This window comes from Gossypium raimondii, chromosome 11, assembly GCF_025698545.1.
Source record: "Gossypium raimondii isolate GPD5lz chromosome 11, ASM2569854v1, whole genome shotgun sequence".
Lineage (NCBI taxonomy): Eukaryota > Viridiplantae > Streptophyta > Magnoliopsida > Malvales > Malvaceae > Gossypium > Gossypium raimondii.
The window spans coordinates 49,621,496-49,648,693 of NC_068575.1; the positions used below are offsets into that span (position 1 = coordinate 49,621,496).

At 33.6% G+C, this 27,198-nt stretch overlaps 2 protein-coding genes and 1 non-coding gene across 4 annotated transcripts; 1 reads left to right on the forward strand and 2 right to left on the reverse strand.

Annotated features, from left to right (window-relative positions):
- Positions 1 to 1,815: 1,815 nt before the first annotated feature.
- On the reverse strand, positions 1,816 to 8,746 carry LOC105803343 (fimbrin-2). Of its 2 annotated transcripts, XM_052624629.1 has the most exons (15): positions 8,482 to 8,746; positions 8,202 to 8,372; positions 7,553 to 7,794; positions 7,294 to 7,465; positions 6,804 to 6,842; positions 6,629 to 6,697; positions 6,288 to 6,404; positions 5,684 to 5,895; positions 4,756 to 4,911; positions 4,179 to 4,378; positions 3,888 to 4,045; positions 3,412 to 3,508; positions 2,927 to 3,018; positions 2,462 to 2,647; positions 1,816 to 2,040 (listed from the first exon to the last, which is right to left on the reverse strand). In XM_052624629.1, the coding sequence occupies exons 1-14, from the start codon at positions 8,566 to 8,568 to the stop codon at positions 2,477 to 2,479; spliced, it is 1,983 nt and encodes a 660-aa protein (XP_052480589.1). In that variant the 5' UTR covers positions 8,569 to 8,746; the 3' UTR covers positions 1,816 to 2,040; positions 2,462 to 2,476. The 2 variants fall into 2 exon arrangements, with proteins under 2 accessions (XP_052480589.1, XP_012490922.1); XM_012635468.2 differs by lacking the exon at positions 1,816 to 2,040 and having other exon boundaries at positions 2,259 to 2,647.
- A 14,325-nt stretch (positions 8,747 to 23,071) lies between these two features.
- TRNAK-UUU (transfer RNA lysine (anticodon UUU)) lies at positions 23,072 to 23,144 on the reverse strand. Its single transcript has one exon. It is a non-coding gene; the product is annotated as a tRNA-Lys (tRNA).
- A 1,571-nt stretch (positions 23,145 to 24,715) lies between these two features.
- On the forward strand, positions 24,716 to 26,105 carry LOC105803342 (uncharacterized protein At5g48480). The gene is made up of 2 exons (XM_012635466.2): positions 24,716 to 25,090; positions 25,688 to 26,105. Exons 1-2 carry the CDS (start codon positions 24,825 to 24,827, stop codon positions 25,905 to 25,907), a joined length of 486 nt encoding a protein of 161 aa, XP_012490920.1. The 5' UTR covers positions 24,716 to 24,824; the 3' UTR covers positions 25,908 to 26,105.
- The last annotated feature ends 1,093 nt before the right edge of the window (positions 26,106 to 27,198 follow it).

Sequence of the window (27,198 nt, forward strand, 5' to 3'; positions counted from 1 at the left end):
TGAAAGTCTTGATTAATACAATACTAATACGTTAGAAAAAATTAAAATATTTTAAATTTGAAGATTAATTTAAAATCTAAACTATAATTTGGAGACCTCTACTAAAACAAAATTAACATTTATTGTATTCAATTAGAAATCTCATCACATGCTTATGCATGTGGAAACTAACCTTAGAACACAAATGTGTGTTTAAAGATGCCATACAATAAACAATGAAACTTATGATGCGAAACTAACAAATAATAACATATGAAGTATTTACGTTATTAAAATGGAAAAAATAGATTAAATTGATTACCATGATGTTGTCATCAATACATTAACTCATTGAAATATATTATTAATCTAATAAAGTGTGCAGAATAAAATTAAAATGTATACAAATTTCAAAATGTAATTGGCATAGGTTCAAATCCCATAATAGACATATTTTTATTGGTTTTTTAAAGTGAAAAGACTAAAATACCCTCAAACAATTTTACTTGTTTTAATTACATAAAGGCATTCCCGTAATTTTCTAACCGAGTTGGTGCCTAGTTGACTCGTGAGTCGTGACACCAACTCAGTCAAGAGTTTAAATAATAGTACAGGTACAGTTGATGGAGATAATAAATTGTACATATTAAAATAGAAATGTATAAAACATTTTAAAATGAAGTTTCGGTTAGTGGTAAATTTTAGATTTACTAATCTAATTGGTATGAGTTCAAATATTGTATATGCATATTTTTCTTAAAATAAAAGACTAAAATACTCGAATAATAAGATTTATTTTAATTACGAATGACATTTTCATAATTTTCTAATCGAGTTGGTACTCGATTAACTCGTGACACCAAATAAGAGATTTCATTAATATTATAGATTCTAAGTTGGGTAAACTATAGTAGAGTTACCCTTTGAAAGAATAATATCTAATTTATTGTAGTGTATATAACCTTTTTCCTGTATACCTTTTACTAATTGAAAACTTCTTCTCCAATACATATAGTTTACATATTTTTATATTTTTAATTATATTAAATTTAGAATAAAAAATTACTTTTGAAAATATCTACTAATAAGGATTACAATATTATATATAGTTAAACATTTAATTAAACTTACTACTATCATATTTTCATCATAAAATTAAATTGAAAAAAAAAAGAATAAAGTGACAGACAAACATTCAAATAAAATGAAAATGGAAGCTCAGCTGGCAGCCATAGCCCATATAGGATAGGGGAAGCTCTGTTTCTTTTTTTATCCATTAGGGTTAGCCTACAAATGGGAAACTAAACAAGAACATGGGTGGGGCTAAGCTTTTTGCCTTGCCTACTGTTTGATTTAAAAAAAAAAGTTTTTTACAATAACTAAAAGCTCTTAGGATTAGACTAACCACCTAATAAGTATGCTTAGTTTCAGATTATCACCATCCTTCCACATGCTTCCTAGGTTTGCTTAATTTAATTCCTCTTTTTCTTTTTTGTTAGGGCCACTTCTTTTCTTGCTATCATTACTATTATTAATTTATTTATTATTGATTTTGGGTTATGATTCCAATTCCCAAAACAGGTGTTATTCTTATTATTTTGAAACTCTTTTAATCAATGTCCTTCCATTCATTTTCTAGTAATTCTTTTTAATATATATTGATGACCATTAGACTTAAAATAAGTTTACTTACTTTCCTTTCTGTACTACTAGTATTTAATAATCGTTGCGTTCAAATAAGTTATGCATATCAAATTTAGTGTAACGTAAGAAGATTAATTATTAAATAATGAAAAGTTTACGTTATGAATATTTCTGGCTATAGAGCAGGGAAAATTAATAAATATTAGCAATTTTATATAACAAATGTATAATGTTAATTGGGTAAAAGTTGAAGTGATGTCAATAGAGCGCACTAAGAATATATATTTTTAAAATTCATGAAAGTCAATCCGTAAATAAAATAATAATATAAAATTAAATTGAGCAGAAGAAGGTCTAAAGCTACTTTGAGAAGTTTGGTAGGGGACCACCGTTGTTTTCCTCGCTTCTTTTTGGAGCCTGGCATGAAAAGTCAAATGAGGAGCGGATTAGCTGTCCGTCGAATTTTCATGCCCCCAGTCAAGATATTTTCTACGCTCATCCGCGTTTCAATAACATAGCTCCACAAACACTGCTCTATTTAGTTAATACATAGTTACAATAAGATGGCATTGCCTTACAATCACTTTATATGAGAACCACATAGTTACAGATTGTCAGAAGAGCAGAAAAGGAGATTAAAAAAAGAAGGGAAATTCGCTATTCACATAGGCATTTGCATTTTTTTTTTTTTTTTTTTGCAAAATTTGCATGAACACCCCGATTTCTGTAATGTCATACAACAATCTTTGCAATCAAATTCGAATCCATAACGGGAGTGCTATGAAGAGAAAACATAAAAAAAAGAAAAGAAAAGGAAAACAATGTTTTCAGCACTTACTTATACATTCTTATTCTACTCTACTGATGACTCGGATGCTGAGTCGTCGGTTGTTGAATTAGAGATCGTTTCCACTTGGCTTCCGTTTTCACTATCTGATGTTGCAGATGGTTTCTCTTCAACAGGTTGTTTCAAGAACCAGTACATGATACTTGCAGTCAATGTGAGGATCATCTTTTGGTTTACCTGCAACGATGTCCCCATCATGTTAAAAAAACAAGCGAAAAGATAATGGTCGAGTTCAGGTTTGGCATTACAGGTGATGGTAGTGACTGGTTCATGTTTCGGGTTTCAACAGCTTGATTGTATCATTTTGTTAACTTCCATAGGTTTTTCATGGATCATTGTAGTTGTTATATTAATAAGCATGCAATTTCACTTCTCTGGGGGATATATAACAATGTCTAATTTTTGTGCCATGGAGTGAAAAAAGAGGAAGAAGTTTGCATCTACAAGAAAAGATACCTCAGTTATGTCTTCAGGAAGCAAAAATATTGAGCATCCAAGCTTCCTCGCAATACTAATTATGTAGGTAGCATTCATCTTTTTCTGCTCATCTGCAATGCTCACACGTAGGAGGAAACATGAGTAAAATTATAAGTTGAGTAAAAGTGTACGTGTAATTTATACAGGATTTACAAACTTCAATTAGGTAAAATAAGGCGTCTAAGGGATAATGAGCCTCTTCACAGTAGCTAGATTCATTGAAACTAATGTTGAAGATATAAAAACAAATTAGCAACAATAAAATCGAGCAAGATTGTTTCTGTAAATAAAGTACAGAAGGATTGAAGGGTGTAAACTTGAATAAACTAGAATAGCTGAAGTTCGAAGAATACCACCGTGTTGAATAATGCACAACTTTTCACAGGTCAAAAAGAAGGGAGAAGAGAAGGGGAAAATTTTAAAGAAAACCTAATGAATTTCGTCAAAGAACGATAAGAACATACCTGTTACTCCTTTAGTAACAAGACTCCAATTTACAGATCTAGGCTGAACAGCACCAAGAAGCTCAAGGAAAAATATACCATCTGACAAACTCTTGTCCTGTAAAACCGAAATCAATGAGATATCTAATAGACTGCCTTTTACAAGAAATTTGGTATATCCTAGAGCCATTTCACTGAGTCCAGTTTAAGTCATTCGCGCCCCACTTGATTGAATGCAATTCTACTATGCCTAGAAAGGCGCCCTTCCACTCAAGTCATTTTGAATTAAAGGACAAGAATGACCGTGAGGAAATCCAAAAAGAGTTGTTTAAATTAATAGAAGCTGATTTGTAAACAGTTTACAATGTCATGTGCAGCAAGGGCTCAAAAAAGACGCATCAAAAGCGTTGTGTTAATTTCACAAGGCATGAATAGAACTGAGAGGCTCACATATAACCAAAGAAACTAGCACTTAAAGTCATCTATAGAGAGAATACCTTGAAACTGTCCATGCGACTTTGGCTTCCTGAATCGCTTACTTTGGTATTAGCCCACCTGAGGATATCAACATCAGTAATTTCTTTTCCATGAGAATGGAATCTTAGGTTCTTCAGAAGTTGAAGAATGTTGTATCTCATCAATTGCCACAAATAAGCTGAACACAAAAACCAACATTCGATCCGTCAAGACAGGACTAAACTAGTTCCAATTTGAGTTCAAGAATGCTAAAATGGTAATTGAATTGCTTTCAAAACAGCAAATATTAGTTCTCATGGTAGATCACATACCCAATATTAGTTTTTTATTTCCTTGCACAATGTCATTTCCAGCAATATTAACCAGGGAAAATTTTAATTGTTTCCCTATTTTAACCACCTGGTTACAGTTTTCTACTTTCTTAAATGGCAACTTAATAGGAGGCCTGTTAGCAATCTTCCAATTAACAATCCCAGGCGACACCTTGTCAAGGGTCTCCAAAAGTATCCACCTGCAGAGGAACAAATTAACCACTTCATTTTGAGAATCAAGAACAAAATGAAAGTTCAAAAAGGGGCAAGATTTACTAATTTCGCATATAGGATACAAACATATTTGTAACTATCATAAGATTTTAAATAGAATGCTTATAGATATTTCAATCACGCTGAGCTATATCTCACATAGTTTATTAAAATGCTGGAATTTGAAACAGAAACAGAAATAACAGTCCAAATTTCCCTATTGAGTTAAGAGCAAAAGGATAAGAAATGCAGATGCAAAAGCACCAACACAAAGGAGCCTTTCTCTTATCAACAGCTCAGGATAAGACACCATGATGGAATTTAATATGATTTATGCACTTATGATCATGGGAACAATACTTACCCATTTCTGAGATCTTCAAAGACATTGTCAATGTATGTTGAATTTCCGAGACTATTGATCCAGAAGCGAAATACTCTTTCCTCTCTAGAAACTTGGGCATCATCTGGTAGAGTTTCAAGAAAAGATATTTGTTTTGTTTGAGTTGAAAGGCCGTTCCTGCAGTTAAAATATACCAGTATTTTGTTTTTATATCTTGAACTCATTACAATTTACATTAATTGAAGAAAACATCATAAGCCATCAATTTGGATTCCACTCCGTATGTGAAATATTGAAATTGTTTTTTGGACAGTTCATATTCCTTTTATACTAATTGAAGAAACGTCATAAGCCGTCAATTTGTATTCTTTTGCATATGTGAAATATTCAAATGATTTTTTGACAGTTAAATTCCTATCAATTGATGCCCCATAACACAGTTGACACTCTACAGAATTATATAGAGGAAAAGATGAATGTATAGACACAGAGAAAAAAAACTAGCTTTCTAAGCTTTAGAAAATGAAAGACCTGTTAAGTGTCAAATCAAACCTCATCTTTAATTGTTGTAGATGTGTATGGAAATACCATATAACACACTATAATTGTTGCATAAAAGTCTTGATGTGTTTGAAATTTTATAGTACGAACTATTGAAATGCTCCAAATCACAGAACTTGTATTAGAAAATCTCTTGTAAGAAAGATTTAATATGCTGTCAGATTGAACAGACAATATATGTAAAGGATGATAAATTAACACAGAACAGTAAATATTAAAAGCACAAAAAAGAATCACTTTATATTTAAACTAAAAGTCGTTGCTAGAAAAAACATCCGTAAATTTGAAGGACATTAGGTCCAGGGTTCAAATATGATCAACACAATCCCCGTCTTATAAAAAATAAAAAATAAAAAACCATTGCTAGAAAATGGGTATCAAGTCTCACCTGTGCTGGAAAATATGGGCGACAAAAGCAAGATTAAGATTCGGGGAACCATCCACAATATCCTTTGCAGTTAAGTATCTTTTACATCCCATCCTATCTGCATGTTCAAGAACCAACTTTGCTCTCTGAAATGGGTCTTTGACAGTCAATGTAGAAGGATTACTATGCTCAGGTGCAAGCACATTTAATAAGTGCGCATAAGCCTCTGCATCCTGCAGGTTATATATATATAAATCACAGGTGGATAGAAAAATAAGTCTATAGCTTATTGTAGGTTGCAGCTTAACCCAAGTCACTGCTTTCATTTACCGTTAGTATAGACAAATTGAGGAAGCAAAAGCACTATATACGGTTATATCTCATTTTAAGAAATTAGTTTCACATTAGACTTTTTATGTTGGTTTCAAGAAGTTTGAATTTATATTAGATGCTAACAAATGAAGAACATAGGAAAAATAGATGGGATTAAAAGTTAAGCAAACATCTAGTTACAATATTTATGCCAGATTTAGGAGTAGGACATTGTAAGATACGAGGATAACAAGCATAAGAGAAGATTTTTGATGGAAAATTTAAAAAGCTAAAAAACGAATTTCTTGTTTACCTTTACATCGGTGGAGAAATTTGAGACTATTTTCTTGTATGGAGATTTCTTCAGTTGAAAATTCATCCACCTCAATAAGATCTTCTCTGGTGGTAAACTCATCAATTCTTCCACATCCTGTCGATTTAAGAACAGGCAAATATATTCAGAAGACTACAGAAACCTAGAAAAGGCATCATAGGTCTGTCTAGTTTGTTAAAACCTAGAAGGGGAGTGTAAATGAAATACAAATTTCTAAAACAGTGGGCACATTAATTTAACCGTAATTCATCACACAACAAAATCAGATAGTTCATTTTCCTACAAATTGTACTTTTTCTTAAAATGTTATACAAACCAACCTTACTGTCATCAACAAGCTCCACCAACTGGGGTGTTTTCTTCAAGTTGAGGTCTGCCAATAGTTGAATCTGAAATAGCATAACCATTAGCAAGATTGACCAATGTTTTTAGAAGAAGCAAGGCTGCAAATAACTTATTACTTTTGATAGCCAATTATTTGACAGATCAAGTTACCTTGATAATTTGAGAAATCAACCCAAGCACAAGATGTCTCTGTAACAGGAACCAGAGAGATGATATTATTATCAACAATCACTAGAAAAATCTGAATTTTAAATAATAACAGTCATAAGTGATGCTTTTTAGGTTTTACCCATAATTCAGCCTGATGGAGCATAAATAGGTTTTAAGATCACCACATTAAAATTATTACAATAGACAACCAAAAATGAAGGGCTACAAGAAAATAGAAGGTGACCATTGAAGAATGAGCTTATAACCAGGGTATTAGATGAATCCTCTACCTAGTCCAAGCCACATATGAGAAACACAAGAGTAGCTTTTAAGACAGCCACATTGGCTCAAGCATACAACAACTAGAATGAAGCATGCTTTAAAATAGACTGCTGATACCAAAAGTCTTTCTTAAACTCAAGTGGAAGTCCAACCATCAAATACACTATATTTCAATAATGGAACAATCAACAGTACAATATGTTCCTACCCTTCCTTCAATGAAATCTTGCGTCCCTATATTGACTACAGTGCAGCCAATAGCCTTGGCAGAGTTGAGACATAGCGTGTGGTTTTCATTTCTTTCCCACGGATTGAGCAATCTCTTGGTATTAATAGCCCTTTCATCAATTGTGCCCGGAACTGCTACATTTATAAGCTTGCTGCATTTACATTGTTTACAAGCTTCAAAATTTTTGCATCACATAAGCACAAACTCAACAGCTTTAAAAGTTGAAAGAATCATTTACCAAAGAAGAACCCCATCTTTAACAATCTCAAAGAGATCATTGGAGGAAGGATTAATAGGTAAGTATTTGTTTAAGAACCCATCTTGAGCAAGATAATTATTGATATGGGCAACGTAGGATGCCTTTTCGGATTCACTAATGGTGTGAAGCAGAGTAGTTGTAGCTGCCTTTAGGAATGCTGAAGAGTTCTTTGCTGGACTTCCTGTTCTTGCGCTTGCATGTGCATGAAGTTTCAAGTAAACCTATCCAAATAAAATCAAAATCCAAGTAGTTCAAAATAAATATTTTTATATCTAACTTAACTCTCATTTGCTTTTCTCTCCTAAGTCTTAGTCAATCCTCAAAGCATATTAAAAGTTCCTTTTTTTCTGTTTAGATCACCAAAAAATGCGATATATGTTAAGAAAGATATACATTAAAAGAAAGGATTGGTTTAATGCTATTTTCCTGGCCAATAAAATAAAACGGGAAAAGAGTATAACTTTTTCTGAAAAAGTTAATTTGAAATATTGCTACGATAAAAATACAGAGCAACACTCAAAATTCAAAATTTTCATAAGCCAAAACTTTCAGGAGAAAAGAAAAAGAATCAAACAAACTTTAACAAGAAAAAAGATCTTAAACTCGAGGTAAAGAAACATCAAGTGACCTTCAAAAAGAACTCGAAATCGACTTCATCCTTCAAGTTAGGATACAAATCAGCAATGAAATCAGCTCGTTCTTGTTCGCTCAGATTCTCTCCCACAACTTTCAATCTCGACATTCTGGATGCTAAGTCTTCCACCGTTAGCTTCCCGCTCTCTCTTCTCATACTTGTAAACTGCAAAACAAAGCAGGAAAAAAAAAACAAAGTGTTCAGTTACGAGCAAAATAGATTCAAAACTAAAAAGAAGAAGATAAAAAAAAAATCGAGTGATTCATTCACGTACGTGAGTTTTCAAGCTACGAAGCTCGACTTGAGTGAACTGGTTTTGCAGCCATGGATCTGAGACCAAAATGCCAACATAACCAGCCATTGGATCAAAATCCAACAAATGTTAATTGATATGTTAAAAACTTGGGAGTAGTTGTATTTGTGTTGTATATATTAGAGGATTTGCTTCCCTTTTGAGCTAAGAGATTTAAAATCTATGAAGAAGGGAAGGGGAAGAGAACTGTGGGAATGGGACGGATTGCAGCTGTCAGAGTTCAAAGTTGTTCACTTGAAAATTCAAATTTTATGACCATTTTGTCCTCTCCTTTATTTATTTATTTTAAAAAATGAGTGGTGGGAGTGGGCCTTAGCCCTATGGGCCCTTTTTGCTTCAACTTAGGAATATTGCTTTTCAGAAATCAAATTGATTGCCTCATTTCTGTTTTATATAAAATTGATATATTAATAGTTAGGAAAACTATTTTATATTTACGTGGATATTAATATTTCTATAATATCTACTTAAAACTGCTAACTGATTAATTTATTATAATATCATTGGTGCATGAAATTATAAAAGCCTATAAACTCTTACACCAATTTAAAATTCAAGTGTTAGTCATATTTATAGTTTATTAGTTTTTTATAAGGGCATGGCGTCACGATTTTCAAATTTATTTTCTTCATTTTAAACTATGATTTTGTTTTTAATTTTTTATTAAAATATGTTAAATAAATTTACATTTTTTGGGGCAAGTAGGGAATTTTTTTTGGACGAGATTTTTCAAGATAATTTTTTTTTCTGATTTATAAAGACAAAGACGTTATCGTTCAGAGTGGGAAAAAAGAAGAATAAAAAGAACGCAGAAGAAAATAATGTAGACTGATAGAAGAAGATTGAGGAAATTATGTCCACATGGATGTTACATGGAAACCATGAGAAATGTTGGGGTTGCTCCCTTTGCTTTTCTTAATCACGAAAAGTTTAGATGAGGGAGGTTATTCGGTCTAGGGTTTAGGTATGGAAAATAATAACTTCAGTCATTCATATTTTTTTAATCAAGTTTAGAATTTAGCTTTAAGAGTTTTAAAAATCAATCTTTTAAATTGATATATCTAAAATGATAAAATATTATTACTATCTAATGACTCACTGGTATCACTGTACAAATCGTAAACAAAATCTAACCCATATAGAAGTGCTATCGATTTTATAGATGATTGAAAGTATTATATATAAATCACCTATCAAACGATGGTGAGACTCGAATTTAATGATTCCAAAGATGCTAAAGAGTACTTTGACCAGTTGAACCTATCATTTTGATGTTTACATGTTTATGTTTTTTTAAACAATAAAGGTATCCTCTAATTTTTTTGGAGTTTGTAATTGTTCTTTTCAATAATGTCATCCGCAAGACTCAAGCTTAAATTCAAAACCTTGGTGTTTCTATGTCTATTTTAGCAGCAAATGTACTTGAGAGGTCCCTTTATTACAGCGACTTGATCAAATTAGTCCCTTTACTATTTAATGGATTAATTTAGTCTATGTACTATTAAAAGAAATCAATAAGTTAGAATAGAGTTAACATTTACGGTTTAAAAAATATGATTTATTGTTTAATATAATTAATATTTTTAAATTTTTTATTTTGTTTATAATTTAAATTTATTTTATACTTTTTAATAATATAAAAACTATATTGATTCATTTAATAACTAATTTTATCTTATTCTTAAAATACAACAACCCTATTTTAACCTTCATTTTGGAGGACAAAATGAGCCTCCTCATGTGATTGTGGGACCATTGAACAAAGGTTTCAATAATCGTACCCTGTGTAATAATAATCCTGCGTAACTTTTAAATTTATTTATTATTATATATTTAACATGTTATGGGAATTCAATTTCTTATTATATGAAATAATTAAGAAGTTATTATTTTTCTGCTTCCTTTTTTGTTCCATAAAAGTGTCCTATAAATGAAATGATTATGAATCTCATATTAATATCCATGAAAGCTGGTGAGCTAAAAGGTTAGAGGCTGAATCTCATTTTCAAACAAACGAATCAACTAGAAAAATGAAATTTCCACTCCAAGGGAGAAAAACAGACCAAAAGAAACTAAGTGAAAAATATTAGAGTGGCAGTCGTACAATTAATTTATAACATAAGAAACATCACCTGCATGTAAAATGCAACTATAAATAAAGAAAGGTGGTAAACACTGAAATTCAGTATCTACAATACCAAAACTGAATGCAGAACATTCCATCTCCTTTTATCAAAACTAAACTTCTCTCACTTCTTTCCTTTTCAACCACCTTGACTGCCCCTCTAATGTCGCCCTATATCCATCCATGGTTAGAAAAACTATTACACTTGTAATACCCAATTTTAGCCCGGGCACACATATGGAAACATAATTTTTGAGGATATGCAATCTTAGATATGATATGCAATCCTAGATATGATATGCAATCTTAGATATGATATATGCAATCTTAGATATGATATGTAATCTTAGAAGATATGATTTTGTAATCTTAGAGATTTAATTTGTAGATACCCTTTAATCTCAGCCATTGATCTGTACCGTTGGATTTGGGGAGGCTCAACTATAAATAGAGGTCTCTCCCTCCATTGTAAAGAAAAGAGAACAGAGGAGGAATAAAAAAAGAACGATTGACAGTTTTTTAAAGGTGGTTTACTATTTTTTTCTTTCGATTATTTTTTTACTTATTTACGATTTTAAAAAAGGGAGAAGGTGATACCACTGCGAATTTTATTTATTTATTTTATTTAGCCCCTCCACCTTTTAATGTTTTTGTAATTAAGTTTTCTTTATTTTTTTAATTTACCCTTTTATTTATTTTAAATTCCAATTTAATCCTTTTGAACGACACCGTTTTAGAGGAGAAGGGAAAATTTCCCTTCCAGCCCCTCTATGTAACTCGCGCGTTCAAATTAGTCCTTTTACTTTTATTTATTTGCGGATTTACCCCAGATATTTTAATTGCAATTCAATTTAGTTTTTTTTATGTTCTTTTTATTTATTTTATTAATTAATAGTGTAATTATTATTTTTATTCTAATTTTTTTATCTATATATATTCCTTTTATATGTACACATATATATATATATATTTTTAAAAACAAATATTTTCCTATTTTTTTAATGAATATTTTCATATATATATGTATATATTTATGTTTTAAGTGATTAAATACTCACCTTTTTCCTTTTTTAAAATATACTTATTTTTATTATTTTATATATGTATGTATAATTATTTTTTCTTTATTTTCATAAGTATATTATGTGTTGTATTTATATATAAATTCCATAACCTAAAATTTTATTTGTAAATTATATGTATATTTTAATCTTCATAATTTCCATGTGTACATCTTTTGATCCTTATTTATTTGTTTGCTATCCCATCCATTGTATAATTGTGTTTACACTTAATATTTTGCATGTCATAGATTACCTTTTTTTATTTCGTTTATTCATTTGCTTATATTATTTTTATGTCGATGATGTATTTATTATTGTTATTATAGCATTTGCATGTATAAAATCACATTACATCATTTTTTACTCAAATTTAAAGATAGAATTTTTTTTAAATTGAGATAATGTTCGTATCTAAGATTTTCAAGGGAATTGAGCCCTAACGTATTGGATTCCGATTTTCTTCGTTAAATCCGATAATCAAGTATTTCTCTTCAATCAAAAAAATAAAAATAAAAACTCATTATTGGGAATTCAACACGTTGTGTCCTAACGTATTGGATGTGACGCATTGATTTCTCGAAATGAATATTTTTTTAAAATAATAAAGGAAATATTCCGAGTTTGGGATTTTAAAGGAATTGTGCCCTAACGTATTGAGTGTGATTTCTTAAATCTTGGATAAGTGGATGTTCTTTTAAAGAAAAGGAAATATTCCGAGTTTGGGATTCTAGAGGAATCGTGCCCTAACGTATTGGGTGTGATTTCTTAAATCTTGGATAAGTGGATGTTCTTTTAAAGTTTTATTGTACAAGTATTTTGGCCCGATTCATTTTGGGGAAAATTAGAATGCTGTGCCCTAACGCATTGGGTGTAGTATCTTCTTTCTCTGAAATAATAAGGGTCTTAATACGTAGCCTTTTAAGTTTTGCTAAGGATTACGTTTTTTCCAAATTCTCGACCTTAAGACACTAATTAATTAACTAGGTACCAATTTTGAGCGTTACGAGGTGCTAATCCTTCCTCAAATGCGAATCGACTCCGGATCCGTTTTCTAAAACTCGTAGACCAAAGCCGTTTTTTTAGGTGATCCAATCACACCTCAATAAAAGATTGGTGGCGTCTCCCATTTATTTTGTTTTTTTTAAAGTCGACAACCTAAAAATTTTGTTTTTTCAAAAAAACGGTTTCGACAGCTTGGCGCCTCCACTAGGGACATTTTTTTTAAAAAAAAGAGAGTCGAACCACAAAGTTGATTAATTTTTGTCTTACGGTCGAGAAATTTTTTTTAAAAAAAATTCATGACATTCTTTCGCATTCATTATCTTATCACTTAAATATTGTTTGCATTATACATTTCATGAGTTGAACAATTTTACCCTTTTAAGTTGGAGTAAGAAGCTATGCCTTCGTGAGGTTTTCACCTCCGTGTAGGGTAGTGGATTACTTTCGGGGTACATCCGTACCTATGTCTTCGTGAGATTTTCATCTCCGTGTAACCATAGGGAAATGTATTCCCCTGAATTGAACTCGATCCATATGAGCCTATAATGGGTGAGGATTGAGGAATCTGCTGGTTCGGGTACCTTTACTCTAGAAGCCAAACCTCATATAATGAACCTTTGGAATCCACCCTAAATAGAACTATACTAAACCCTAGTAGATATCCGAGTAGGAATTTTACTATTATATTAAATGTTTATATGATACTGACTTTTCGTGTTTTATTTACATGTCATGGCATTTCATTTAATTATAAAAGAGGTGTTGATTCATGTTCAATTACTAAATAGAGAGCTGGTCATAAGAAAATGGGTTTCTTGATAAAGTGGATGACAATATGGTTGTCCGAATATGGTGCAAGAACACATGATAAGAGAAGGATGATAATTTAATGGAGGACTATGGCTCCGTTGCCCAAGAATTCAAGATGACAAAGATTATTTGAGAACCATTGAACCTTCTTAAAGAGAAGCCAATGAGCATCACGAGGATGAGCGAACAACAAGTTACGGCCCGGATCGAGCAAAAAGGAGATAAAAGAGACGTTTTTGAAGAGTTCGTGAGATTTATCTTAATACTCGAATGAAGAAGAAGATCGAATGTCTTCGCCTATGAGTGTAAGGCCGTATAAATATTCATTTTATGTAAAGAGATTTGTTTTCTAGTAAAGTTCTTTAAATGGAATTGAATCAGAATCAACATCTCTTTATGCATTCATTGCATACATTCACATTACATGATATCATATGTATTAAAGTCCACTAAAAGATTCTAATTGATATAAATCATTCCTCAGTTAATCTGGAAACCAACCAGCCTACTAAACACCGCTACTAAGATCGATTGAAAACTAAAGGATATGGATCAAAGGATGGAAAGACTAGAACAATCCCAAAAGGAAATGCAGGAGCAACTTCAAAAGCAAATGAATGAGCAGCAAAAAATGATAGACAAAATGATAGAATCTCAATGGAGTATGATGACTCAGTTAACTCAATGGTTCAACAAAGGAACTGATAAAGGAAAAGGCTCTGTGCTCAATAATGAAGAAGGAGACAATGAGGGACCTGTTTATCCTCCAGACTTTACCCCCCAACAAGTTGAGATATACCCGCGTAGGTCCTCTATTACCATTAATCCTCCAGGTGACGTTGTAACGCTATTGAATCTCCAAGCAGGATCAGGCTCTAACCCCGGAGCCAACTTTGTTAATCCTGCTATTCCTGATTTCGATGAGACGGCTGGAAAGGAAAAAATGAATGATGAATTGCCAAAACAGCTAGAGGAAAAATACAAATGGCTGGAAGAGAAATTTAGAACGATGGAATGTGCAAAAGGCTACTATGGGATGGATGCTAAAGAATTGAGTCTGGTTCCGGATTTAGTGCTCCCTTACAAATTCAAAATGCCAGAGTTTGAGAAATATAATGGAAACAGTAGCCCCGAAGCTCATATTACCATGTTCTGCAGACGAATGACCGGTTATGTTAATACTATTGATTCATTGCTTCCAGGATAGCCTCACAGGGGCAGCATCCAAGTGGTACAATCGATTGAACCGTACCCAGATTAATTCATGGAGAGATTTGGCACATCATTCATAAAACAAGATATCATGTGATGATATGGTTCTGATAGAATCACCTTACGAATTTGGAAAAGAAATCAAATGAAAGCTTCAGCAAGTATGTACAGAGGTGGAGGAGGTCGCCGTCCAAGTTCAGCCACCGCTCTTGGAAAGGGAAATGACAATGTTATTCATAAATAAATTGAAAGCTCCGTTCATCACACATATGTTAGGGAGTACGACAAAAAGCTTTTCTGACATAATCATGAATGGTGAAATGATTGAAAGTGTCATAAGGAGCGGAAAGATTGATGCTGGAGGAAATAACAGAAGACAAGCCTCAAAAGAAAAGGGAAATAAGGTGAACAGCATGAATACATACGGTAAATCGATTGCTAACCAACAGGGTTCATCAAGACAAGAATTAGGTGTGAAGCTAGGTACTGAAAAGCTCCAGTTCACGCCAATTCCAATGTCGTACAAGGAGCTGTATCAAAGCTTATTCAATGCACATGTTGTTGCTCCTTTATATGTGAAGCCTCCACAGCCCCCGTATCCCAAATGGTATGATGCAAGTGCACAATGTGATTATCATGCAGGAATTACAGGGCATTCTATAGAAAATTGCATTACCTTCAAAAAGCTAGTTGAAAAATTCATCAACATGGGTATTGTCAAGATAGATGGTTCATCTAGTACCCAGTCATGATTGAATATGAAGGGGTGTCGAGAAGTGTTCACGATGAAACAACTGAAGAGGAGACCTTGTCAGATTTTTGCCTTATAGACTTGGGAGTGTTTTAAATAATTAGACTGCAGAAGAAGCCCCTGTAGTATTTAGAGATTACTCAGAGTAATGTTTAAAACACACTTGTTGCCTTCAGCCTAGAGGCAATAAGAATTCCTTTATGAAATAGGCTCATGTATGAACGTTGTTATTCTAATAAAATACATCTTTGCATTCATTTTTTAAGCCAATATTCTTTCATTCTTTTCGAATAATTATATTTTCATTCTTTCGGATCTTCTTTCATATTATTCTATTCATTCATAATTGTACAAATGATTATTCATACATTCTTTTGTATATTCTTTGGTACCTATTATGGGTCCCCAGATATCAACGACATGAGTGATGCTGTTACAGATTCAGAAGTTCCTTTTAGTGGAATCTATGTTTAGAGGGATTTCATGACTTTAAAGATGGCATAGATTGTAGCCTATTTTCAGACTTGTTACAGATGATCGAACAAGAATGAAATCTTACCTCATGAGGAGACAATGGAGATTGTGACCTTAAGGGAACATGCATAACCGAAGAAATGAAGCAGAACCTTGTTGAGTTACTTCAAAGAGTTCAAAGATGTCTTCGTATGGTCATGCTTGGGTATGCATTGACATTATAATCTGAACAACAATGCAATATCAAAAAAAAAATTTACAGTATGTTCAAGATTAACATCATGAACGATGCATTCCTTGCCGGGGCAATGCCTTCTTCTTTAGCTCATAATGGTTTAGCCCGTCGAAGTCAAGTTGTCATTTCTCCGTTGTTGGATTTCATATTAATTGAAGAGGAAGATCTAAAGTTTCGTCATAGTTAAAATTATGCCCCAAAAGGCTCTATCAAAGAAATTTGATCACAAAGAAGATTTTACATTGGTTCTGATCGAAAGGGATAACGAAGACTTGTCTAATCCTATGAGTTCAGATTCAAAAAAAAAAATAAAGAACAAAAAAAACAAAAAAAAAGAAAAATAGAGAGGCCAAAGTGAAAACCCGCAAATGGCACTTTGAGACCAAAGGGGATTTGAGTTAAAAACCCGAAAAGGGCGGCTCAAATATTGATCAGAATGGGGCACGAGGTGATTAGAGAAACTCAAATTTTAACCAGATTGGGGCATGTGGTGATCTTGTTATACCAGAATTATCAAGAAAAGGTAGGCAACATCTTGGGGCATTGGTAGAGTACTGTGGATCTCCTAAACACATGTCAGACTCAGATGGATCTTCAAAAAAAAAGTTTGTACAGAGAAGTTCAAGCTGCGATATCTGGGGCACCCAATATTCATATTATTTATACTAAATTTGTTATTCTCGGAACACTTCATTCGTTTCCAAGATACATATTCCCAATTAATCTCTTTGTTATTCTTCTTTACTATCTTTGATAATTTATTTATTTCAAGCTATGTTCAGAATTATCTTTATTTCATCCATCGTTTTGTTCTTTTTGCAAGCATGTTGCAATAGAATAATGATCAATGGACTAATAAAACTTTCACGAAGGAAGTTTTGCATATTACTCTAGAAGTTTCTAAATAATACAAGAGCCTGAAACAGGACTATTATTTAGAACACACCGGGTTTAAAGGTTGGAAATTTGAAAAGGAACAGTCTAAACTAGGACTTTCTCTTTGGATTTTGTTGTCAAAAAATTGGATGTCGTGTTGATGACAAAGCCTAGGTCAACAAGCAATTAATGATCACTAGGCAATAGAAAGAGGTTACCTCAGGGAAGAGAACCTTCAGTTGCGCATGAGCCTTTGGTACGACACCTTGGGAATGGTGTAAAAGACTAGAAAGATTTAGATCCTGTATCTTTGAATTGTGATAGGAGAGGATTGAAGAAAAGTCATATACTCTTGGGTTACAGTGGGAGAACGATGGTATGAATTTTTGCGCCCCAATGGATTAAACTTGGAGGTTCACACTGGGGGCAACCTGGCTAAATGTTTCTTCAGAAAAGCCAGTCAAGCAATAAGGCGTTGTAGCACGTTAGTCACAAAGCCTTAATAAACTTCGAGTAATGACAACCTAAGCGGGATCATTCTCGGAAAAATAAAATTTTGCATTCATGCAAGCACCATTCATACATGTCTAGTTAGCAGCATTTAATGCATTTTTGATCATGCCATTCTAATCATTAGGCATAATTAGGTTCATCATACAGGTCATGCTCCCCAGAGAACAGATCAGTGAAAGAGTAGATCTTGTCTTCCTGCATCGACAACGAAGCAGATCGAAAACAAAGCCTTGCCTTCCTCGTTTGTAGTGGAGCAGGTTAAAGATAGTAGATCTTGCCTTCCTGCATTGACAGTGGAGCAGATCGAAGGCGAATTTTACCTCCCTGTGGTTATAGTGGAGTACATTGAAGCCAGTAATTCTACTTCCCTAGGCAACAATGGAATATATTGAAGATTTCAGATCTTATCTCCCTAAGCAGTAGTGGAGCAGATCGAAGATGGCGGATTTTACCTCCCTGTGGTTATAGTGGAGTACATTGAAGCCAGTAATTCTACTTCCCTAGGCAACAATGGAATAGATTGAAGATTTGAGATCTTATCTCCTAGCGAGAGTGGAGCAGATCGAAGATGGCGGATTTTACCTCCCCGTGGTTATAGTGGAGTACATTGAAGCGATAATTCTACTTCCCGAAACAATGGAATAGATTGAATATTGCGATCTTATCTCCTAAGCAGTAGTGGAGCAGATCGAAGATGGCGGATTTTACCTCCCTGTGGTTATAGTGGAGTACATTGAAGCCAATAATTCTACTTCCCTGGACAACAGTGGAATAGATTGAAGATTTCAGATCTTATCTCCCTAGCGAGAGTGGGGCGATCGAAGATGGCGGATTTTACCTCACTGTGGTTACAGTGGAGTACATTGAAGCCAGTAATTCTACTTCCTTGGACAACAGTGGAATAGATTGAAGATTTCAGATCTTATCTCCCTAAGCAGTAGTGGAGCAGATCGGAGATGGCGGATTTTACCTCCCTGTGGTTATAGTGGAGTACATTGAAGCCAGTAATTCTACTTCCCTGGACAACAGTGGAATATATTGAAGATTTCAGATCTTATCTCCCTAAGCAGTAGTGGAGCAGATCGAAGATGGCGGATTTTACCTCCTTGTGGTTATAGTGGAGTACATTGAAGCCAGTAATTCTACTTCCCTGGGCAACAGTGGAATAGATTGAAGATTTCAGATCTTATCTCCCTAAGCAGTAGTGGAGTAGATCGAAGATGGTGGATTTTACCTCCCTGTGGTTACAGTGGAGTACATTGAAGTCAGTAATCCTATCTCCCTAGTCAGCAGTGGAATAGATTGAAGATTGTAAGTCTTATCTCCCTGTAGTTGCAGTGGAATAGATTGAAGCACTAACTCCTATACTTTTGAAGATGCAGTAGGAAGGCATGAGGCTACTTAAAGAAGAAGAGTTTCATGTTCCAGCAAGACCGGGCAAAATTGGGCATTTTTAAAGTCTTTGCTCCGTTCCTGTTACACGACAACGAGTAAAGAGAGGCAGCTGTAATACCCAATTTTAGCCCGGGCTCACATATGGAAACATAATTTTTGAGGATATGCAATCTTAGATATGATATGCAATCTTAGATATGATATATGCAATCTTAGATATGATATGTAATCTTAGAAGATATGATTTTGTAATCTTAGAGATTTAATTTGTAGATACCCTTTAATCTCAGCCGTTGATCTGTACCGTTGGATTTGGGGAGGCTCAACTATAAATAGAGGTCTCTCCCTTCATTGTAAAGAAAAGAGAAAAGAGGAGGAATAAAAAAAGAACGATTGACAGTTTTTTAAAGGTGGTTTACTATTTTTTTCTTTCGATTATTTTTTTACTTATTTAAGATTTTAAAAAAGGGAGAAGGTGATACAACTGCGAATTTTATTTATTTATTTTATTTAGCCCATCCGTCTTTTAATGTTTTTGTAATTAAGTTTTTTTTTATTTTTTTAATTTACCCTTTTATTTATTTTAAATTCCAATTTAATCCTTTTGAACGACACCGTTTTAGAGGAGAAGGGAAAATTTCCCTTCCAGTTCCTCTATGTAACTTGCGCGTTCAGATTAGTCCTTTTACTTTTATTTATTTACGGATTTACCCCAGATATTTTAATTGCAATTCAATTTAGTTTTTTTATGTTCTTTTTATTTATTTTATTAATTAATAGTGTAATTATTATTTTTATTCTAATTTTTTTATCTATATATATTCCTTTTATATGTACACATATATATTTTTTAAAACAAATATTTTCCTATTTTTTAATGAATATTTTCATATATATATATGTATATATTTACATTTTAAGTGATTAAATACTCACCTTTTTTCCTTTTTAAAATATACTTATTTTTATTATTTTATATATGTATGTATAATTATTTTTTCTTTATTTTCATAAGTATATTATGTGTTGTATTTATATATAAATTCTATAACCTAAAATTTTATTTGTAAATTATATGTATATTTTAATCTTCATAATTTCCATGTGTACATCTTTTGATCCTTATTTATTTGTTTACTATCCCATCCATTGTATAATTGTGTTTACACTTAATAGTTAGCATGTCATGGATTACCTTTTTTTTATTTCGTTTATTCATTTGCTTATATTATTTTTATGTCGATGATGTATTTATTATTGTTATTATAGCATTTGCATGTATAAAATCACATTACATCATTTTTTTACTCAAATTTAAAGATAGAATTTTTTTTTAAATTGAGATAATGTTCGTATTTAAGATTTTCAAGGGAATTGAGCCCTAACGTATTGGGTTCCGATTTTCTTCGTTAAATCCGATAATCAAGCATTTCTCTTCAATCAAAAAAATAAAAAATAAAAACTCATTATTGGGAATTTAACACGTTGTGTCCTAACGTATTGGATGTGACGCATTGATTTCTCGAAATGAATATTTTTTAAAAAAATAAAGGAAATATTCCGAGTTTGGGATTTTAAAGGAATTGTGCCCTAACGTATTGGGTGTGATTTCTTAAATCTTGGATAAGTGGATGTTCTTTTAAAGAAAAGGAAATATTCCGAGTTTGGGATTCTAGAGGAATCGTGCCCTAACGTATTGGGTGTGATTTCTTAAATCTTGGATAAGTGGATGTTCTTTTAAAGTTTTATTGTACAAGTATTTTGGCCCGATTCATTTTGGGGAAAATTAGAATGCTGTGCCCTAACGCATTGGGTGTAGTATCTTCTTTCTCTGAAATAATAAGGGTCTTAATACGTAGCCTTTTAAGTTTTGCTAAGGATTACGTTTTTTCCAAATTCTCGACCTTAAGACACTAATTAATTAACTAGGTACCAATTTTGGGCATTACGAGGGTGCTAATCCTTCCTCGTACGCAACTGACTCCCGGATCCGTTTTTCTAAAACTCGTAGACCAAAGCCGTTTTTTTAGGTGATCCAATCACACCTCAATAAAAGATTGGTGGCGACTCCTATTTATTTTGTTTTTTTTTAAAGTCGACAACCTAAAAATTTTGTTTTTCAAAAAAACGGTTTCGACAACAGTTAACCAGATTATTAAGTTAGCAATGGTTCTTTGTAATTGAGAAAAAAATCGAAGTTTTTACGAGCTTAACAAGTACCAAGTGTTGCATAACTTTAAGTAAAGTTAGAAGTTACGATAATCTTAACCTTTTGTCTCATATTAGAACCTTTCACGATTTTTATATTGTGCTATGCATGCTCTCGCACTCTTTTCAACTAAATAAAATTATCTTTTTATGAAAAAAAAAGTGTTGCGTAACTTTTCACAACAAATTTGAACAAATGGCTCAGTTTGGGTGATTTCAACTTTCTTTTATATATATATATATATATATAATTGGTTGATTGAAAGAAGGTTGGGGAAGAATAACAAGAGGGGCAAAGAAACAGGGGGGTGGCGCGAGAAGACAGCTGAGGTAGGCCAATGTGGGAGCGACCATTTCTATAGGAGAAAAGGCGTGGTGCGCGAATCCTAATATGGTTGGACTTCATTCATATACTATATATTTGCTTCACGAGAAAGGCAAAAAATTAAAGCGAGGGGGGTGTTTAGTGGGGAAAAAAGTTTCGTATATTATTGAAGGAATAAGTAGCCATCCTTGCTGTGTTTGCTTCTACTTCTCACAACATTCAAATCATTACCAAAGTTCTTTCCTGATTCTTGTGTTATAGCAATGGTTATGAAGTGGGACCTTTCCACACATGGCAATCCGCCATTGCTAACTGGATTCTCAAATCTTCATCATTGTTAGTTGATCCGGGGATGAAGCCTATTATGAGTTTGGGTTTTGCAAATGTGTTTGATTTGTTTTTTTTTCTTTTATTAAACAACTTGAAAGAACTACAATGAAGATCTTACAAAGGGAAGGGAAAAAATGTAACCCGGATTTGCTTTCTGTAACACAAATAATGTGACAAAAAAACATGGAAAATGCTTTTTATGATGTTGGAAATATATGCATATCAATGGGAGTTTTCTTGTGTTCATGACAGATATATTTTTGTTCACAAAGACAACATGAATCTACCCGAACTTTTGGCTGCAAAGGCTACTAATGTTAATGTCATATATATTTCGTAGGTGGGAGCAATTCTATTTAACAAACGACTCTCCCTTGTGGGATGATGCAAATTGGATTTATGATGCAATTCAACTTCTGGTCTCAAGGAACTTGAAAGTGTGGTCCCGGATTTGAAGATAAATAAAATGAAACCGACAGACAAACAAACAGTGATGAATATGACAAGTTAAATCTTAAAGACAGTCAAACAAGCTTAATTGCACATTGTGATTGATGAGATAAAGCAAAGACTAAAATCATTTAGAAGAGTAATGATAATGTACTTTTTTTTATTTAAGTGACTGATATTTTTGCTTGTACATTTTGAGAATGATCCATAAAAAATTATGTACAATACACTGTTAGTTAAGGTGATAACAGTCACGTCTCTCTAAAAGATTATAGATAGAATACATGTTTGAATCTAAAGAAATGTGTGTGCTGCTTACCGTAAAGGCTTAAACTCTCTCTACTTGACATGGATTAATTTGAAGTCCAATTTACTCGAGAATATGTTGGATTTACCCTAAAAAAATCAAAGTCAGCTAATGCTCTTCAGTTAAACAGTCAACGGATGACAAGAAGGGAGTGAAAGCATTAGAATTTCGCCAAAATCGATAAAGAAAATAGAACATATATGAATCTAAAACTGAACCTTCATGCAATTCCACTGGATCTAATGTCTACCAGCAATAACTTATTCTTCACCTTCATCTTTCCAAGCAATAAAACTTTTTATCATTTCTTAGAAAATCGAACACCAGAATTGGAGTTAAACCACTAGGGAAGAAGATAACACTGTACTGCAACATTTCTGGTTTTGGAGAAGAAAAAGAAAAAGAAAACAAAGGTTTCCGAATCTTGAACAATTAAGCAAGCAATGAAAGTTGGCATTACAAGATGACATAAAACGCCGTCTGTGGGAATCGAACCCACGACCACATGGTTAAAAGCCATGCGCTCTACCGGCTGAGCTAAGACGGCTGATGCAAGTAAGATGCGAGTAAGATGCTCATATTAATACTTATTATAAGCGGAAAAAATCTAACACAGCTTCTCATTTTCCAATCCTGAGATAACTTAATAGTGAATTTTTTTGTCTTTGGGTGCATTCTGCAAATGGAGACTGGAGCCGCCTAACTAGCTGGGGCTGGGGTTCTGACCACAATCATAGTGGTGAAGGAATTAAGCCCAAAATTCAGGAGCCCAAAAAGATGGTTTTATGTATATCATGGTTCAGTGTAGTCCATTGACCCAAAAAGCGGAATCATTTTTGCTATTGGGTAAAGTTAAATTATTGTGGAAAGTAAAAAGTGTTTTCACCCCCCAATAACAGCACGACAGAGCCAGACAGAAGCGTGAAAAAGAAATTTTTAGTTGAACTTTAACACATATATCCTAATTCCTAACCCAAAGAAAAAGGCATATGGGTGGCTTAAAAAAGAAGGGCAGACGGTGACAGCTTAAAACCTCCCCAGCGGCCACCTCTCCTCTCCCTCGTCCCTACTCCCTTAAAACGGACTTCAAAATCCGCTGAACCAGGATGATGCGACACCACAATTATCATTCCTATTCTGATATTTTAGCCATCACTGTTATATGATGGATAAAACCAAAATCTAACATTGCCATTAATTTCACAAAATTACTTGGCGATTTTCTACTTCACCTCATAATTAGAACCAACACTCTCCCACAATGAATTCAAATAATAATAATAAACAATTCCAATCAATATTCTCATACCCGACTCCGGGAGTCGTCTAGGGGTGCGGCCATTCAGAACCCAAGGTTGAAAGAGATTCAAAATATTATTTTTTAATTTCTAAGGGACCTAAAAAAAATTTCTCTAACTTTTAGAGAACATAAAATCTCATTTTATTGTTTTGCCTAAGACACAAAAATATAAAAAACGGACTGACTATTTAAAAAAAAATCAATTACCACATATGACCAGTTTTATTCCGCATGCCTAAACTGCACGATTGTAGATTTATAAGTAGGATATCTGGGTCGTCCATCTAAACCTTCATTTCAAAATTTTATTATTATTATTAATTTGACCTATTTTGAATATTTTCCCACCTGTCATATTCAAATAAAATCATTCAAAATTTATTATTATTTTTATCAACAAGAAGATACATACATTACTTCAAATATTCAAACTTTAATTTTAATTTACTTGATTTACAAAATTACCTTTAAAAATCAATATTCATTAATTGTAGTGATAAAAGATTTCCATTGAAGTAAAATTGCAAAATTGAATGGGCTTTTCTAAATTTATGGATTGCATGCCCATTTCACACTTGAAAGCTCATAACAAGCTTCAAGTCCAACGGAAGTACTGTAGGAAGCGGAACCGGAGTATAAAACTCTACTCTCACTTAGCTTGAGTATATTACACGCCAAGGGCCTTTTTGGACTTGAAAAATATAAAACAAAGACAACAGGACAAAACCGGAATCCCAAATTTATTAAAATCCCGATCTTATCCTCAAACGTTTCCTGATCCCCGCTTCTATAAGTACTCCCAACTCTTGCATCCTCTCGCCTTCTTCATTGCTTTCTCTCTCTTTTTGTTTTCATTTTCCTTTTGTCCTTTTTCTCTTTCCTAGGTTTTAGGTTTTCTCAGCCAAAGGCTTTCGTTTAGCTTCATCAATGGCACAGGAGGAGGTTCAGAACGGAGGACCGGAGAAAGTAGCGGAGGTGAGCTTCACGGCGCTGAAACCGCAGCTCATGGTCGAAGCACCCAAGGCAGCTGATGCGGTGCAGTTCTACAAGACCGCGTTTGGCGCTGTTGAGGCTGGCCGTACCGTGTACCCTAAGCGCAAGGCTGAGCAGGAGCAGCCTCACGTCCTCTCCGCTCAACTTGAGCTTGCTGGCTCTACCATTCTCGTTTCTGACATCGCTGATAACTCTACTCCGTACGTTCCTTCATCTTCTCTCTGTTTTGTAGTTTTCGTTGTTATGGCTGTTGCACACTCTTTTTTACCTTTGATGTTTTGTTTTAATAGCCTATCAAGATGGCTTTGAAGCTTTAAAATCTCTTTTCAGCTGTTTCCTCCCTTGTTTGTTACTGTTCACATCCGTCATTGTTGAACAATAAGCTCTTGTTTGGATAGCCTGTTTAGATCTTGTACCTCTTTGGTAGGAACCTTTTTTCCTTCTCATTTTTGGGTTTATTGTTTGGTATATGACTCCTGTTTTTATGGTTTCGTCATTTAGACCTCCTTTTTCTTAGATCTGTTATCGTTACGAGATATTTTCTTTGTTTTCTTTCTTTTGGCACTTCCATCTTATATTTTTTTGCTTCCTGTTTGGCTCCAACTGCTTATTTCCTTTTTTTGGGCCAAAACAATTTCCATGGGGATTATGAAAATGTTCAAGCGTTGTTAAAGCTCGTTATCGAATTTCTTTTTATTATACCATTGTTTGAAACTTTTCTTGCCGGTTGGCTCGTTCCTCTGTATGGAGTGTGATAAGCGACTCGTTTGGCTTTTTGCGTGTCGTCGATCAAGCAGGGTGAAAACCGAGGGGACTGGATGTGTGCTCTGCCTGGAGACTGAGGACGTCGAAGCTGCAATTGCCAAGGCTGTTAGCGCTGGAGGCGTTGCGGAGGGTGAGGTAACTGAGGGCGATGGCGCGTGCTGTGGTGGTCGCGTGGGCAAGGTGAAGGATCCATATGGATACGTTTGGCTTATCTGCTCTCCTGCGAAGAAGTGCGGTGACGCGGAGGCTTAGATGCCGTTCGATCTTTGATCTACTTTCTGTTAATCTCTGAGCTTTAATTTGTCAGTAAAAAAAATGGCTTCTAGCCGGTAGGATTAGGTGATCAACAGTGATAGACTCTTTGGTATTGACTCTTTTGATACTGTTCTTCATGAACCTACAGTTGTCAGTTGCAGTTAAATGAATTTTACTAGCGTTTTTATCTCTCTACTATTTTTATTCTTATTATAATAATATATTAGTAGTGGTGCAAGTACTATAATTTTAATATTGAGTAGACTAAAAAATAGTTGGTTTAAATTTTGTTTTATTAACTATATTAATTTGTGTTATTATTATTCTTTTAAATTAATAGTATAGTGATTATTTTATAATAATTTGATAACATATGTAGTTATTTTATAAAAAATTAAAAATATGATGATCAAACTATAATTTAGGTGACTCTTTTGTGGTACATTTTATAATATTAAACCTTCTACAGTGGACATATAGTGCAAGAAGCCTTGAAGGGTAAGGACGTCTTTTCCTCATCATTGATGTGGTGGTTTATCGTTGGTGCCCTGCCTCGGTCAACGAGATTGGTACCAGTTAGCCGTTATCTTTCTTTATGCGATATAATTTTTAATGAAGGTGTTATTAACTTGTTAGCGTAATCTTAATATTAAATGCAAGCGTGGTTTTATATAAATATTTTTTTATGTCGTAGGTGTGTAATAAATGGTTTCGAGACTTGGGAGGGGAATGAGAAAGTGTGGTTTGGGCTAGCCAGCGGTATATGTAGGGGGAATAAAGTAGAAATTTAACTTTGGCGCATAATTAGGAAAGCTAATAAGGAGGCGCCACGCGTCCACCTAGTATATGTCGTGGCAAATGGATAAGGGGGGTCGTCTATTATGGTCCCCCCAACGAGGAAGGGGATGGTGGGGTTCTCGTGATTTTTTTTTTTTCATTTTTTTACCGATGAGTGTGTAATGCTGGGAATGGGTGAAGGCGCGTTCGACTTCGACCTCCGCTTGTAAAGAAAACTTTAAAAAATTACGAATCTTTTAGCTTTTTTGTTTTTCCTTTCGAAAGATCTTTTGTCAATTTTTTTTTTCTAATTATTTAGTTGAGGCTAATATCTCAGTACGCTACTTCATGAGTTGGATATCGGGCGGGCAATAGAGCTGCCGATTTTGTGGCTATAAATACTGTAAAAAGGAACTGGTCGTACTGACCGGGCCTTTCAGATTCCTGAGGTATAACTGCTGGGATTTTCTCTTATCAAATTTGATAAGTTTAGAAGAAAATAAAGTTTGAT